Source organism: Heloderma suspectum, chromosome 2 (assembly GCF_057233095.1).
Source record: "Heloderma suspectum isolate Gila_16-S chromosome 2, 16-S_ref, whole genome shotgun sequence".
Taxonomy (NCBI): Eukaryota; Metazoa; Chordata; class Lepidosauria; order Squamata; family Helodermatidae; genus Heloderma; species Heloderma suspectum.
In genome coordinates, this window is record NC_139459.1 from 326,953,314 (window position 1) to 326,969,646 (window position 16,333).

A 16,333-nucleotide genomic window follows, 5' to 3' on the forward strand; every position below is an offset into this window, starting at 1 on the left:
TATGTGTAGTCCGGCAGCCTCCTCCCCTACTCTGCCTTCCCGTGGCTAGACAGCCAGAATCGGCTGTCTAGCTGCAAATGCAGGGCAGGAGAAGCATAGAGGGAACAATCCCCTCCATGCTTCTCCTGCCGTGCATTAGATAGGTGGTCACCTTCGAGTTCGGAGGCAGCTGCCTATCCCCATAGGATTGCGCCCTAAATCACATAAGTGTGCTGCTTTAATTTTTTCAGATCGAATATTTCAAATCAAATACTTATGGTGTATTGGGAGAAAAAGTTAGCATGGGGTACTTTTTTCAGCTTTGTTGTTTACTAAGTACAAATAAAATGAACATGGAAAATTAGATCAATTTCTAATAATTTTCTGATGCAACCTGAAAATTTTCCAATACCAACTGAAAATTCCCCCATGCAAATGGACATATGCAAATTAGTCTAATTTGCATAGGATTATTTGCATGGGGATGAACTTGAGCACACTCCGGGAGAGACCGGAGGACAGGAAGGCCTGGCATGCTATGGTCCATGGGGTCATGAGGAGTCGGACATGACTTAATGACTGAACAACAACAACAATTTGCATGGGGAAAGTTTCAGTTTAGTTAGCCTAATTTCCATAGGAAAATTTTTGAATTAAAAATTTCCCAGAGAACCCAAATCACCGGTGAAGTCCTGAAGTGGAATTCTAAGAGCATTTGGCTGAATGCACATTGAATCCTCCCTACAATCAGGAACCCTGAGAGCACAGGGTTCCCAGTCATGGGGAGGATTTTAAGCATGTTCAGCTGAACATGCTTAGAATCTCCCTTCAGACATTTGGCACTCAATGTGCAAAGGTCAGCAGTGGAGGAGGCAAGGACATTGGGGGTGCACCCCCCCCCCTGGTTTCAAAGAATGTGAGTGGACTAACAGCTGAATAGGGTTCATGCTCATAGCCTATATGCTACTTCATACCAGTTTCTTAGGGGCAACAGCATGGGAAGGTTTTGCTTGGGAGCTTCTTAGAAGCATCTGGTTGTTATTGTGGAAAGCAGAATGCTGGGACTCTATTGACCTTTGGCCTTATCTGGCAGGGCTCTTATGTAGCCCTCCTTTCCGACAAGTCCTCTTGGCTGACACAAAATGTTGGCACTGTCAAGCTCAGGTTAACAATTCATCCCATTCCTGTTGCAAAAAAGGTCTGGAGATCATACATGGTGACAGGATTGAATTTCTAGATGTTTTTTATACGTAGTTCCTGGATCTTTAGAAAATGCATTGTAGCTGTTTTTTCAAGCTTTCTTCCATGATCCTCAGTTTTGGGAATATGGGTTGGAAACCTATTTTTCTTTTAGAAACAGAAGCTTGGCAGGTGTCCTGAGTGTCTTGGGAGGACAAACCTTTTCCACCTTGCTAGGGTGGGGGACATTGGCAGAACTTCCTTGTAGCTTGTGCTGTGCAGATTATGTTCTGACACAAAGCAGAGCCTCCCTCACTATTCATTATCTTCCGCGTCAAAGCCTTTGCTCAGTAATCATGTTAGCGAAAGAATGCTAGCCCCCTGTTACACGCATATGATTCATATGCCACATTCTGGTTTCCGGCTGATCTGTTTCTTCGGCTTTCCTGTGGCAGCATACTTTGAAGAAAGGGTTTGGTAATGACCCCAGTGTCTTTACTTTCTGAACCTTGTAAGCATTCATATGAACCTGTGTGACCAAGACCAAATTAATCATTGTGCCAAATTTGCTCCTGGAGGATTCAATCAAATTGAAGATTGGTATGGCATAATTAGCTGGGATTTGCCCAACGCAGAGATTATATTAGAACAGATATAGAAAAAAACACACACACACGTATCTCTTATATCACAAGATGGGGAACAGTCAGGTTAGGAAAATTTGGGATGTGTGTAGGTGGGCTCATAAGTAACACAGAGGCAAAGCGGTAAATTGATGAGAGCTGTGTATTTCTTTGTGTGGGCCTCCTTCTGTAAGAATGTTAGCAGAGGAGAAAGCATGATTTATTTATTTAGGGCGCAATCCTATGCATGTTCAGACAAAAAAAAGTGCTACAACTCCCAGCATTCCCCAGCCAGCATGAATGGTTGGGGAATGCTGGGTTGTAGCACTTTTTTCTGTTTAAACATGCATAAGATGGTGCCCTAATGGTATTTCTTAGCTGAGTTTCTTTTTTAAGACTAAAAGTATCCCAAGCAGTGTGGAATATTAAACATCAACAAGATCGATAAATACAAATATAGTCTGACAAACGCAATATATAAATTATTATTAAAAATACTAATCTACTAAATACTAAAATACAAACGTCGCTAAAATAATAAATTAAAAGGTGGCAGTAGCAATTTTCAGTTCCAGCTTTGGTCCCAGCCAAATAAAATGCCTTCTTTTACATTAGGAAGGTTTTTACTTCCTTGCAGAAATTAGTTAAGGAGAAAGGCCTTCACTGTTGTGGTGCCCGCTTTGTGGAACTTGCGCCCAAGGGAAACTCACCTGGTAAATCAACTGGCCAATTTCTAGCAGCAAGTAGTTTTTCTTGACAGTGAGTCTCAACCAAGAAGGTCCTCCTTTTCCTGTTTATGGACTGGATAGTTAGGAGACTTCTAAAACATGGCCCTGGTATACCATAATCAGGCCTGACATGATCTGCTGTCATCTTATTGATAAATCTGGGGCACACATTATCCCATAATTTATCCTGAAAGGTGGTTTAAAAATCAATTAAAACAATAATTCTGGTTATTTCTATCCTGCCCTCTATTTCTAAAGTTCAGAGGTTAGTGTGGATCCATACATAACTGCAGGTTTGGGGAAACCTGTAGAAATGCAAAATATTTTTAGAAGGAACTGCTTCTTGCTTTGGGGAGACTTCTGTGACAAGAGTTTGAGATCTCTGCTCTAACTTAGCACTGTTAAATGTGTTGAGTACTGAACTTTGAAATCAGTTCTTAATTCTCTACCAGAGGTCTTTTCTGAGCAGTTGTGAAAACGTCCAGGAACGGAGAGGTATGGAGTTGCGCAAAAACCTTTCACCCACATGTATCACAACGTTTAGAACACCATTATGGGAGTTTTGGTCAGTTATATAATCTCCTTTCATCTCTGTACCAGAGAGTCCCCAAACTAAAGATAACATAGACTAGCTCTCAGGAACTGCAAAGTATGTGTGATGTGCAGCCCCTTCTGCCCTAGTTTGTTTAGGGTGCAGTGCAAATAAGCATAATAAGAGTTGTTAGGGCTCCCCCCCCACCACCACCGCTGCCCGTGATAGCCCCACTGGAGAGATGCAAGTTTTGTTTTTTGCATCTAGGTCAAAAATAATGCTTTATATTCTTTGAGTGTCCCTTCAGTGAACATACTTACTCTACAACACAGACATACCTATAACTCAAGTGCCTTTATACAAACTTTTAAAAAGAAAAGGAACACCCATAGCCAAGAAAAGTGTATGCTGTACGGTCAGAATCCAATATATTTGACTTCTGTGTTCAGAAAAATGTCATTTGACTGAAGACAGGTGGACACTGCCTGTTAGGTTTTCAGAAACAAACATAATCCCACATAAAGCTTTGCTTTGAGCAATTTCAGAATTCTGGACTAGCTCATAGTGTATTTCCATCTTTCAGAACTCGTGCTGCATCTTTTGTCCCAATGATTGGCCCAGTATTGTAGCCTTCTGTGGCTACATCCATGTACAGTAAGGGCCAGAAATATTGGAACAAGGATAACTGTTTTGGCAGTTGGCCTCTGTACACCACCACATTGAAGTTGAAAGGAAACACACCCAGATGGGAGCGAAGTCAGGACTTTCAGCTGTCATTCAAGGGGTTTGACAAAAGTGGGGCACTAACCATTCAGGAAGGACAGCCAGTGGCATACACACACCCCCATCGTTGGTGGCTCATAAGTAATGGAACAAACCAACATAATTCCAAACTTAAGGATCGCCTTTAATACCTAGATGAAAATCCTTTGCAATCAATGACTGCCTGAAGACTGGAACCCATGGGCATGACCAAATGCTGAGTTTCCTCCCTCGAGATGGTTTGCCAGGCCTTTACTGCAGCTGCCTTCAGTTGCTGCTTGTTTATGGGTCTTTCTGCCTTCAGTCTTGTCTTCAGTAAGTGAAAAGCTTGCTCTGTGGGGTTGAGGTCAGGTGACTGACTTGGCCATTGAAGAACATCCCACTTCTTTGCCTTGAGAAACTCTTGGGTAGCTTTTGCTGTATGTTTTGGGTCATTATCCATCTGCAATATGAAGCGGCCTCCTATCAGTTTGGCAGCATTTGGCTGAATCTGAGCAGAAAGTATAGCCCTATACACTTCAGAATTCGTCCTGCTGCTTTTATCAGCAGTCAGGTCATCAATAAACACCAGTGACCCGGTACCATCGGCAGCCATACATGCCCATGCCGTAACACTGCCTCCACCATGTTTGACAGATGATGTGGTATGCTTTGGACCATGAGCTGTTCCTTTCCTTCTCCATACTTTTCTCTTCCCATCATTCTGGTACAAGTAAATCTTGGTTTCATCAGTCCAAAGAATCTTATTACAGAACTGGGCAGGCTTTTTTAGGTGTTTGCTGACAAAGGCTAATCTGGCCTTTCTGTTCTTGAGCATTACCAGTGGTTTTCACCTTGTTGTGAAGCCTCTGTATTTACATTCATAAAGCCGTCTCTTGAATGTAGATGTTGACAATGACATGCCTACCTCCTCAAGAGCATTCTTGACCTGGCCAGATGTTGTGAAAGGGTTCCTCTTCACCATGAGCGGCATTCTGCGGTCATCCACTTTAGTTGTCTTCCGTGGTCTTCCAGGCCTTTTGCTGTTGCTGAGCAACAGTTAATTCATTCTTTTTCAGGATGTTCCAAACTGTTGTATTGGCCACTGCCACTGTTTTTGCTATCTCTCTGATGGGTTTATGTTGTTTCCTCAGCCTAATGATGGCCTCCTTCGCTTGCATGGACACCTCTTTGGACCTCATGTTGGGAGTTCCAGTGAACAGCTACCAAATGTAAATGTAACACCCAGAACCACCTCCAGGCCTTTTATCCGCTTGATTGGTCATGGGGTACCCAGGAAACAGGCCACACCTGGCCATGCAGCTGCTTGTCAGCCATTTGTTCCATTACTTATGAGCCACCAACGATGGGTGTGTGTGTATGCCACTGGCTGTCCTTCCTGAATGGTTAGTGCCCCACTTTTGTCACACCCCTTGAATTACAGCTGAAAGTCCTGACTTCGCTCCCATCTGGGTGTGTTTCCTTTCAACTTCAATGTGGTGGTGTACAGAGGCCAACTGCCAAAACAGTTATCCTTGTTCCAATATTTCTGGCCCTGACTGTATGTAATCACCTTTGAGAGTGCTGCTCATGAGTGGGCAATTCAAGGTGGTGGATGTTGCACGGTGTGGGGCAGGGTGGGAAGGCTTTCCTATTGAGGTCTGTGATCACTTAGTTGAAACTTGTTGGTGTCAGCATTGCAGCAGTTGCCATGGCTGGAGACAAAAGTGGGTAGAGTCTGTAAACTGGACCAAGGGCCAAATGGAATGAGGCTGAACCCTGCATGTAGCTCTTGGACCACAGGTTCCCCATCACTGGTATAGGGCCTACATAAACTACTGCCAAACTACTGCCATCACAATCAGGATGGCTCAAAGTAACAATGATTTGATTGGTGTTCCTGGCCGTGATGGAACGAGGGGATGTTTGGTGCCCCGAACTGCAGGCCAGCAGTATTTATTCTGTTGTGTTTAGGACAGAATATCTGGTTCTGCCTCATGTGGGATATGCTGGGGCTGGATGCCACTTCTGGGTCTAATTCTCACTGAGATGACTAACCTGCATCTTGACTTGGCTCCGTCAGACTGTAGCAGAGGGCTTGCATGATTGAATGTTCCCCCCAATAAAAAGAAAACATAATCCTCAACATATAAAACTAGCATGCCAGGGAGCAGAAGGCTGGACTAGCCTAGAGAACATTTTCCCCTTACATTTGCTTTTATGCAGTGGAGGCTGGTGGCTCCGATTTCAGTAGGGCCATGAATCCATTCTTGGTTTCAGTCAGAACTCTAAAGGAGCTATCCAAGGGGCTGAACCTATTTCGGGTCTAGGATTCAGAACCTTGGATAGCTCCTTTAGAGTTCTGTCTGGTTGAAACCCAGAATGGATACATAGCCCCACTGAAATCGGAGCCATCAGCCTCCACTGCTTTTATGTATGCAATATATTTTTGTGTGTTGAGGAACAGTCCGTCATGTGAGTCCACCCTGCAGTTCAAAGTGGTACAGCCCAGACACTGAAAACTAAGATGCACAATTTCTATAGTCTCTGTAAGTGCTTTTGGGTGCAATTGGATGCGTGTTTAGACAGAAAAAAGTCCTACAACTCCCAGCATTCCCCAGCAAGCATGGGACTTCTTTCTGTCTAAAGATGCATACAGTTGCATCTTTAGACTGTAAAGATCTTTAGGCTGTAGTGCTTCCTCCCTACCATAGTAGGGGGCCTGATTGGTTAGCATGTGGCAAGCATGCGGTCTGACCCAATCTTTGATGTTGCTGAGATTTCCCCCCATATGCCTGTTTTCGTTGTTGTCTTGGGGCGGGCGGGCAGGGGGGCACATAGACTGCAGTACTTCTAGTTTTGCATCATAGCACTGAACGAGGAGGATGGGGAAGCTAATTTGATTTCTCTTTTATGAATGTTTAAATTGCTTGTCGGCTGGCGCTCATGCTGTTCAGGAGATAAAAAACACCGCGTGTCACTTAAAAAAATGCGCCAAGTGGCAGCGCCACCTACCTCTATCCTATCGTAACTCTGTAAAGGTATCTCTTATCGTGCACATTCTCATACTTTTGGAACAATAGGCACTTGGTGGAGATAAGCCGGCCTCCGTATGTACTAGACCAGGTCTGGCTGGTTCCGATTTGCTGGTGCTTTGCAGCAAGTGGCATGTCAGCTGCACTTCAAAACAACCCTGCCCTTGGTGTTTGCAAGCGCAGATGTGATTTTCCTGCAGTCATAAAAAGTATAGGAAGCCTTCTGGATTTTTTGTTGAAAAATATGGAGGGAGGGGGAGGGGAGGGTATATATCTGAAGGTTTTGCTAATTTGGGGTTACCTGAGAGTTGTGGTAGACATTTTGATTAGATATGTGTCTCTGCAGTGGGCGGGGGAAACCTGGCTTATCAAGTATTTTATTACTGCAAGCACAACATATTTGCCCAGCTTTCTTATCCTTGGGAAAACCAGCTGTAGATCCTAATTTTGCAGGTTGTACCAGGCAGTTGAACACCTTTGCCCGTGCAGACACCTGCTTAAAGTCCATGGAGGTGTCCTAGACAGTTTAAAGAACAAAAAAACCCATCATCAACCTTGCCTTGCATCTTCTCCCCCCTCCCCCCTCCTTGCTTGATTGTGTTGACCGCTTGTCATTGAAAAAAGACAGGCAGATGCTCCGTTTAGGAAAGGACAGTCTGTAAGGCTGGGAATTCTTACTTCTTAAATACTACCTACTTTTTCTTCTGAGTGGAGACTCAAGGTGGGAACAAAATCCATATAATATACAAATTCAATAGGTCAGGAATTTTGGAATGTGTGTCATGGGTGCGCTCACAAAATGGCTGATTTGCTGGTGGTGGAGACTTGGCCATTCATGAAATGGCTGGTATGGTGGGCATGCCCAGTCACAAAGCACACATTTCCTGGAAGGCAAACTGGTGAGACTAAAAGAAAAGCAATTTGCCCAAGAACCGAATTACAAGGCAGAGGTGGCATCTGAGTTCCAAAATACAAAACCATTCTTTTGAACTTAAATAAAGATGGCACTGGAGGGAAGCACTTCACTTTGAAGCATATCAGCTTAGAACATCAGACGAGCCATGCTAGATCAGACCCGGGTCCATCGAGTCCAGCATTCTGTTCACACAATGGCCAACCAGCTGCCCATGGGAACCACAAGCAGGACACAAGTGTAACCGCATCCTCCTGACAGCATCCTCCTCTTCTCCAGCAACTGGTATATATTGGCATACTGCCTGTGACGCTGAAGGTAGCATATAGCCATCAGGCCTAGTAGCCATTGATAGCCAGATCCTCCATGAATTTGTCTAATCTCCTTTTAAAGCCATCCAAATTGGTGGCCATCACTACATCTTGTGCTAGTGAATTTCATAGTTCATGCACTGTGTGAAGAAGTATGTCCTTTTATCTGAATCTCCCACAAATCATGATCCTGAATTCTAGTATTATAAGAGAGGAAGAAGAATGTCTCCCTAATCCACTTCCTCTACACCATGCATAATTTTGTTCACCTCTATCATGTCTCCCCTGCTCTTCTCTATTTTAAAATAATAATAATAATAATAATAATAATAATACCACCACCACCACCACCACCACAAGAAATAATAGAAAATCGGGAGGGGCAGGAAGGCTGGTGGGTGTGAAAAAGTGCCTGTATGCACCCACGGGCACACATTGGAGATCCCAGCATTAAGTTGAGCTTGAAGCTAACATTTGCAGAATAGCCTAAACAATAACAAGAACATTTAAACTTGACCCCCATAAAATCAATGCATAGGTTTAAAGATTACTCGGTCTCATTCCTAGTTCCCAGGGATGTCCAATATTAATGTTAACTCAGGAGTAAGTCCCAGCAACTGAAATCTAAAGCGTGCACAGAATTTCAGTTTTACAGTTCAGTCCTATGCATGCTTGCCCCAAAACAATTCCACTGAATTCAGTGGGACTTACCTGTAAGTTTATTTTATTTATTTATTTATTTATTTCATTTCTATACCGCCCAATAGCCGAAGCTCTCTGGGCGGTTCACAAAAATTAAAACCAAACAACACACAATAAAACAATTTAAAATATATAGAACATTAAAACCACAATATAACAATACAACCACAATAAGTGCAGAGTATTGTGGTCTCAATTGCCTACCCATTAACCCATATCAGTACTTTACAGCCCGTTGGCAAGGTCAAGACTGTGTTTCTTTAAATCTGCTATAGAACTTAGCTATTTCTTACACTAGTTTCTTAATCTGATTTAAAGCTATTTGAAGGCACCCTGCGGTACTATGTGCTAAAATTCACTTATAATTGTAGTTCCCTTTTGGAAGGCTTCTGGTGCTATCTGCAGGAATATCGAAGTTGTTGTGCTCTTTATCCTCTTATTTTCCCCTTCCTACAATATGTTTGATAGCGCTGAACCTAACTCTTATATTGAACTTGGCGATAAGCGCCATCAGGAGTTTCATCATCTTGTATCAGTCTCTGCCAAGTGGCTGCAGAAAATGTGTTATAATTAATATCCAGATTTTATTTGGGCCCTTGAAGGTAACCCCCACCCCGCAAACTGCAGTGCATGGTATATGTTTGTTTTTCCTTCCAGTGTATACATTTCTCAGACTGTAGAACACACTCTGGTGTTTCCTAGTATTCTCGAAAAGTTCAGTAGCAAACCTAGTTTTTAGCGGGGGGAAAATAAAAATGAGAATAGAAAAATAAAAAGCTCTAAAGCTTATTGAGTTTTGGTCTAGGCCTGGGGAGGTCTGGGTTCAAATCCCCACTTAGCCATGCACCTCACTGAATCACCTTTGGCAAGTTTCTCTATTTCTCAGCTTAGCCTACCTCACAGGGTTGTTTTAAGTATAAAAAGGGGAGGGGGGAAATGTATATAACATCTTGAACTCTTTGTAAGAAAGGCAGGATTTAAATGTAATATATTAAGTAAATAATTGGATTCTTTGTAAGTTTCCCACCCTCAGTTGTGATTCAGTACTGATCCTTTTCTAGATAGGTATGGTAGTGGGTACAAATGTGTAATGTCAGCACAGGGCTCCGCTATGCCACATAGTGAACTGGTTTGTGCATAATGACAGCCCAGAGTATGGGTTCAGTATGGGTTGTTGTTGAATTGTGAGCTGTCATTTGTGAACCCTGCACTATGGTTTATGTGTTGTTAACCATGAACAACACAGAGTTTACAACCCAAGAACAAACCATGAATTTTCTTCCTGGGTTGTTTGTTAACCCATAGTTAAACCATAGTGCAGGGTTCGCATGTAACAACAACCGATGGCTCAACCCATCACCCCTTACTCTGGGTTGTTGTTACATGCGAATCAAGCCCTTGTGTACTAGTTTGGGGGAACTTAATCACATATGACATCTGGTTTGATGCCAGAGCACTGAAAGAAGTATAGAAGCTTCCTTGCAGACACGTTCTCATCTTAGTAACATTTTAACTGATAGGCTGAGCTATTTGTAAGTTACATAAATGTATTGTCTTTTAAGAAAACCCAAAACATATGCCTCCCCATGCAAGCATAATTGGTGTGATGGATGAAGAAACACAGTGGAGCGCAACTGTGGGACTTTTTTTCAGATGATGTCATCTGCCAGGAGAGATGATGTCATCTGCCAAAGGGTCAGGGTAATTGAGGGACCTTCCTTGCCTGAGCAAGTGAACGAAGTGATAACGAGGCATTCAACTTCCATTAATATAAATGATGCAAGACTTACTGCAAAGCTGACCAAACCGAGCCCGTAATCGTGCCCATTTCGTGTCAGTGAAGGTGGCAAAAAATGATTATTTCACAGCTTCCATTGCATCCTCAAATAACTGTCCAGAGGAGCTCTTCTGAGTGGTCTGGGTTTATTAACCTCTATCCCATGAATAGAGGCTTGGATCCATTGGAAACCTTTTGGCTAAGTTCTTTTGAGTATAAAATCGTTCACTCTGCAGTCTCCAATGCTGGGTCTAGCCCAGTTGTGTGAGATCAGTTTCAGTTGATGCAGCCTGAAGACATGGACAAAGGGCTTGCCATAAGGCATCCACCACGTGCTCGCTTGTTCCTTGCCCCTCGTGGCTGATTAAACTAACCAAAGGGTCCAGGCTGTGATGAATACTTCTTCACTTGAGGGAGTGGATCTCAGCACTCCTTATCTGAGTTGGTAGGAAAGTAGGTGTATAGTATAAAAGGAAAATTGCAATAGGCTTAACTTTAATTTTAAGGAGTGGTAAAATTTCTGTTGGTATGTATTGGGGAAATAAAACTCAAGATCCATTTAAAATGTTTATTCCTCTCGTTGATGTGTGTGCACTCAGGTTGTTCTGTTTGTTTTGGGGGTGGGGGAATGGGCAGAAGCAGTAGATAGGTAAGGAGGTGTGCTGTTTACAAGAAAAGGGTCATAGGTTCTGTTCATAGCCTTATCAGCTAAGTAGAGGTTGTACGGACATAATTGTAACTGTTGACAGTGGCTATGTACTTCCCCCGCCCCCTGCCCCTTTGGCTCTGAAGGATGAATATGTGGCGTCATATATAAAGTGTCCAAGCAGTTTAAGTTAATAAAGACTAGGCTTTATCTTAAGAGTGTGTAATAGAAAGAATACTGACCTTCAGGATTCAATGGACCTTAAATGATATCCCGCTTTGTCCTAAATTGAATTAGGCTTTTATGACTGAACTGTAAATGAAAGAGTATGTTTGCCAGAAAATGAATGGTTACTTCTCAGAATATCACTTCCAGCCGCTTAAATAAAAGCACCCATTCGGATGTTGTGGACTCTGAGTAATTCGAGAATTATAAGCAAGTAGATGATGGTAATAACGGGGGAAGGTGAAAAATGATAAGAGATTATGGTTTGTGTCACCCTCAGGGCCAATTCATACAACTGCTGGGTGGGCGGGGGAGCATCCTCCCTCTCTCTCTCTCCCCCCGGCCCCCCGGTTTGGATAGCATCGTGCTCATGGTGAGTAGGTCACCCGAACTACTTTGTTCTGAGAGTGGGTGTGCAACATTTTTGTGCTTGTGAGGGATGGTTTAGATAATTATTTGCTATAGAAATAGTGCAGTAAGAGCCAGAGGAAAGATACCCAGCCATATGCCAAATGTTCATGTGTGCTCCATTGATGTTTTCAAGTCCTGAGGGTGAGGAGATGCAGAATAGATTGCAATGTAATACCTGAAGGAAGGCCTCTGGAACACACTGAGCTGTACTAGTTTAGTCTTTGGAGTACATCTACATTTCAGACTTGGGTCCAATTTCCCACCTCCATTTTTTCTGTACAATTAACATGATTATATAGATAGATAGCTATAATCTAATCAGTTTCACGTGGTGAATGTTTCTTTTGAATGCACCCTTAAGTGATGACAGCTGATATGTACCATGAGAAGGGAGCCTGTATTTGTTTCTTGAGCATTTTTCTGGATGTGGCAAATGCCAACTGTCACCACTAAGAGTGCATTTAATAAGAATTACAAATTGAACATGCAACAAAATATTGCAGTATATCCCCTCTCCCTAACAGAAGTGCTCCTGCCAGCCATTCCCTCCAACCACTGCATTCCACAGCATTCCCCTAACTTTTATTTTCCTTTTCCTACTGCCTCTCAATATCCCATGGTTACTGAGCATGCTCAGTCCTCACTGGACTCTTTTCCATCCTGTGATGACTTCATACTATGTCACATTTGTATGAGAATTGAACTTTTGCATTAGTTTTAAAAACAGTTTAGCTGCTTTGGCTTCATTCAAGAAGCCCTGTGAATTGTAATTCTATGAGGCTGTAGCTATGCAGCTACGAGGTTGTAGTTCTATGAGGTTGTGTCATAGGCATACAATCTCAGGAGTCTCTTGTGCGGGTTTGGGAGAAGCCAGTTTGTCTGTACTTGTTCTTGTCAAGTAAAGATCTATTCGTTCATTTTCAAAACATAAACCCCAACTTTCTATAAAATATTCAACCAAAAATCAACTAATAAAACAGGCGTAGGGAGCAATCCTATGGCTGCTAGACAGTGTCTAGATGGCCATAGGATTTTTCAGTTTCTGGGTTTCCCAGAAACCTCACTCTCTGCCCCTCCCACACTGCCTCGTAGGCAGCACAGTTTGTCCCCGTCTCCATGCTCAGGAGGAGACCATGTGCCATCCGGCCTCCCCCCGCCCACTCTGACATCCCCAGCTAGACAGCCAAAATGTAGGGTGGCCAGAGCTGCAAATGCTAGCCGCAAATGCAGGGCAGGTGGAGCGCAGAGGAGAAAATCCCCTCCGTGCTCCTCCCGCCCTGCATTGGGTAGTCGGTCGCCTCTGAATTTGGAGGTGGCTGAGTATCCCGATAGGATTGCACCCTAAAATGGCTAAAAAGGCACTAGCAGCATAAGATCAATGTAAGAACAACAACGAGTAAATAAATAAAAATGAAATAAAAATAAAATTGTCTTTGCTGCCCATCTAAAACTACGGGGGTTGGACTATAGCTGAAAAAGGCGTATTCCAAATACTCACCTCCTGAAGTTCTGATGGTGGGGCACCTGAAGCAGGGCCTCAGGAGGAAGAAAGGTATCGTGCGGTCACTTAAGGAGGCAGGTTTCTTTGTGATAAAACTGTCTTTTACTGTAGTTGTAAATGGCATCTTATGGATGTGTAGGAGATGGGGAGGAGGCAAAACTGGATTTATGCCTTTGTTTATGTCAGTCTTTCCTAACCTGGTGCCCTCCAGATGTGTTGGACTTCAGCTCCCATCAGCCGCAATCAGCATGGCCAGTAGTCAGGGATACTGGGAGATGTAGTCCAAAACATCTGGAAGGCACCAAGTTGGAGAAGGCTTGTTTATGTCTTTATTGCACCTTAAAGAGAAATGCTGACCCAGCTGCGCCCACAAATGGGGGAATACAAGTGATCATGTACCAAGTATCGCGCTTCCTGCATTGCTGCTTCCTGTCATTGGGCTTCTTGACTCCTGGCATCCATCTAGCTCCTTTCTTTGGTGCATTTAAATGCCTGATAAATCCCAGAGTGGAAAGGAATATTCTTAACTGATCTTGCACATCTGCTTTCCCCTCTGCTCCCCTTCTCTTGTGTGTCTTGTCTTATTTAGATAGTAAATGTTAGTTTTCATTTTATGTAGAGTACCTAGTTTTTTTTGTAGGTGCTCTAAAAAATAAATAATAATCATAATGGGAGTTGAAGTCCGAAATATCTGGTGGGTGCCAGGTTGGGGGAGACCCCCCAAACCTAACTCACAGGGTGGTTGTAAGGATCGAATTAGAGGTGGTGGGAGAAGAACATAGATGTTGTTCTGAACTCCTTGGAGGATGGACAGCCAGGATATAAATACAATAGTTCTCACCACTCCTCACTGTCAGGAGATGATGACTTCTCCATGACTGTATGTTTTCCATGGTAAGTTATTACTCATCATTTGACTTCACCCAGGATAAGAATTGACTGATGAAAGAGGCAAAGTGATTTCATACTCCAGACATGTTAGGAAGCTGCCTTTAACCAAGTCAGATGATTGATCCATCTAGATTAGTATTGTCTACACTGATTAGCAGCAGTTCTCCAGGGTTTCAGATGGGAGTCATACCCACCCCTACCTGGAAATACTGGGGATTGAACCTGGGACCTTTTGTATGCAAAGCAGATGCTCTGCTACTGAACTACGGGATTCCAGCCCCACTCGCTTAACTGCAAATTCCATCCATATTGCATCATGCTGTGTGGAACTGTTCCTGTGATTGTAAAATGTGATGCCTCACCAGGCTCATGATTGGCTCTTGGTGCATGAACCAAGAAGAGATTTCTCCCCTCCTTCCAAGGAATCGGGGAATATATATGTATATCTATTTTATAGAGAAATGAATTAAAATGGAGTCCTTGGTTAGAATTCCAGTGGAATTCCAGTTAGTACCAGGCTGAATGCTCATAATTTCCATACTCAAATCTAAAAATACCCCCTGTTGTTATTATTTCCCTCCACACTTTTCCCCAGCTTCGTTCCCATTGATTGACTTCCCACCCAACCATTAAATGCCCCTATAAACACTGTTCATTACCACACTGCTTTTTATGAGTGTTTGGATAGGCTGGCATTTGCTTTGGTGATGGCCTGTATTACCACAGCCTGATTTGATATTGTCAGGAGGCGGATCTCCCTTGAGAATTATTTATGTATTTATTTAAAATATTTCTTGGCCGCCTTTCAGGGCAGAAGCCCTCCCAAGGCGGCTCACAGCCATAAAATACATAAAAAACAGTTAAAATATTTAAAGTGATAAAAACAATAAAAACAACAATAAATGCCAACAATAAACCAGCAGCAATGTTAGCAACATCAACAGCAACAATAGAAGTCATATCAATAGAAGGCCAAGGTAAAATAATATGTTTTCAAGGCCTCTTAAAAGTCTGCAATGACAGAGCATGGCAGACCTCCAATGGCAGCTTGTTCCAAAGGTGTGGGGCCACTGCAGAGAAGGCCCTCTCACCTGTGGTCACCCACCTGTCTGCTCTCATGGGTGGGCAAATGAGAAGGGCCTCTCTTTCTGATCTTAAAGTGTGGGCAGGCTGATGTGGGTGAAGGCGATCCTTCAAGTACCTTGGTCTCAAACCATTTAAGGTTTTAATGGTCAAACCCAGCACTTTGAATTGGGCTCGGAAACGCACTGGTAACCAGTGCAGCTAGCGCAGTGAAGGCGTTATATGATCAAATCGCCTCGCCCCCACCAATACTCGGGCGGCTGCATTCTGCACAAGCTGGAGTTTCTGAACCATCTTCAAGGGCAGCCCCATGTATAGCGCATTACAGTAGTCCAGCTTGAACATCACTAGTGCATGGATAACTGAGGCAAGCTCCATGCCCTGCAGATAGGGCTAAAGCTGGAGTACCAGCCTAAGCTGGTAAAAAGCACTCCTGGACTCCGCAGCCACCTGGGCTTCCCTGGTTAGCCCAGAGTCCAGGAGGAGAACTGCTGAGTTCTGATGAAAAATTGCTTTGCACCGTTCCTTCCACTTAACTGATTTTGCTCTAACCACACAATAAACGTTAGAACATGTCTAAATAAATTCAAATGGCCAGCATATGCTTGCATTTCCAGGAAGTGAGGAATCAAAGATTACTTTCTTTTGTAATGGACTTCTGTTTGCTTTGAATGTTTGATCTGAGATGTTGGACAGTGTAAAACCCCACTTTAGGCTCAGTCTCTTTGGTCGTGGTGAACAGGTGATATTGCTTACCAGTGCTTTTGAGTTTGCTTATGAGTTTCAGAGCTTTGTATTTTACTCTATTTTAAAACTGTATGATGCCTAGAGAACTTGTTTTATTGGCATAAATCATTATCATCATCATCATCAACAACAACATACAAAATCTGAGTTCTCTACCTCTCCAACATGATGCTTTGACTTTTCTTGCATTGAGCAGGGGGTTGGACTCGATGGTCTTACAGGCCCCTTCCAGCCCTACTATTCTATGATTCTATGAATTCCCATAACCTTACACCACTAATGTGGATGTGGTAGTGGAAGGTGATTTGA

At 43.2% G+C, this 16,333-nt stretch overlaps 1 protein-coding gene across 10 annotated transcripts in view; it reads left to right on the forward strand.

The window, feature by feature from the left end:
- SUCLG2 (succinate-CoA ligase GDP-forming subunit beta) overlaps positions 1–16,333 on the forward strand; it is a 293,645-nt gene that overhangs the window by 16,763 nt on the left and 260,549 nt on the right. For 7 of the 10 annotated variants that reach the window (XR_014788568.1, XR_014788569.1, XM_084840440.1 and 4 more), the window contains exon 1: positions 6,172–11,764. The exons of the other annotated variants lie outside the window; for them this stretch is intronic. Coding sequence is in view for 5 of the 7 variants with exons in the window: in XM_084840440.1 (XP_084696566.1) it covers positions 11,639–11,764 (126 nt within the window). In the remaining 2 variants the exon portion in view is untranslated. Of the gene's footprint in view, positions 1–6,171; positions 11,765–16,333 lie in introns of those variants that run through there. 10 annotated transcript variants of the gene reach the window in all.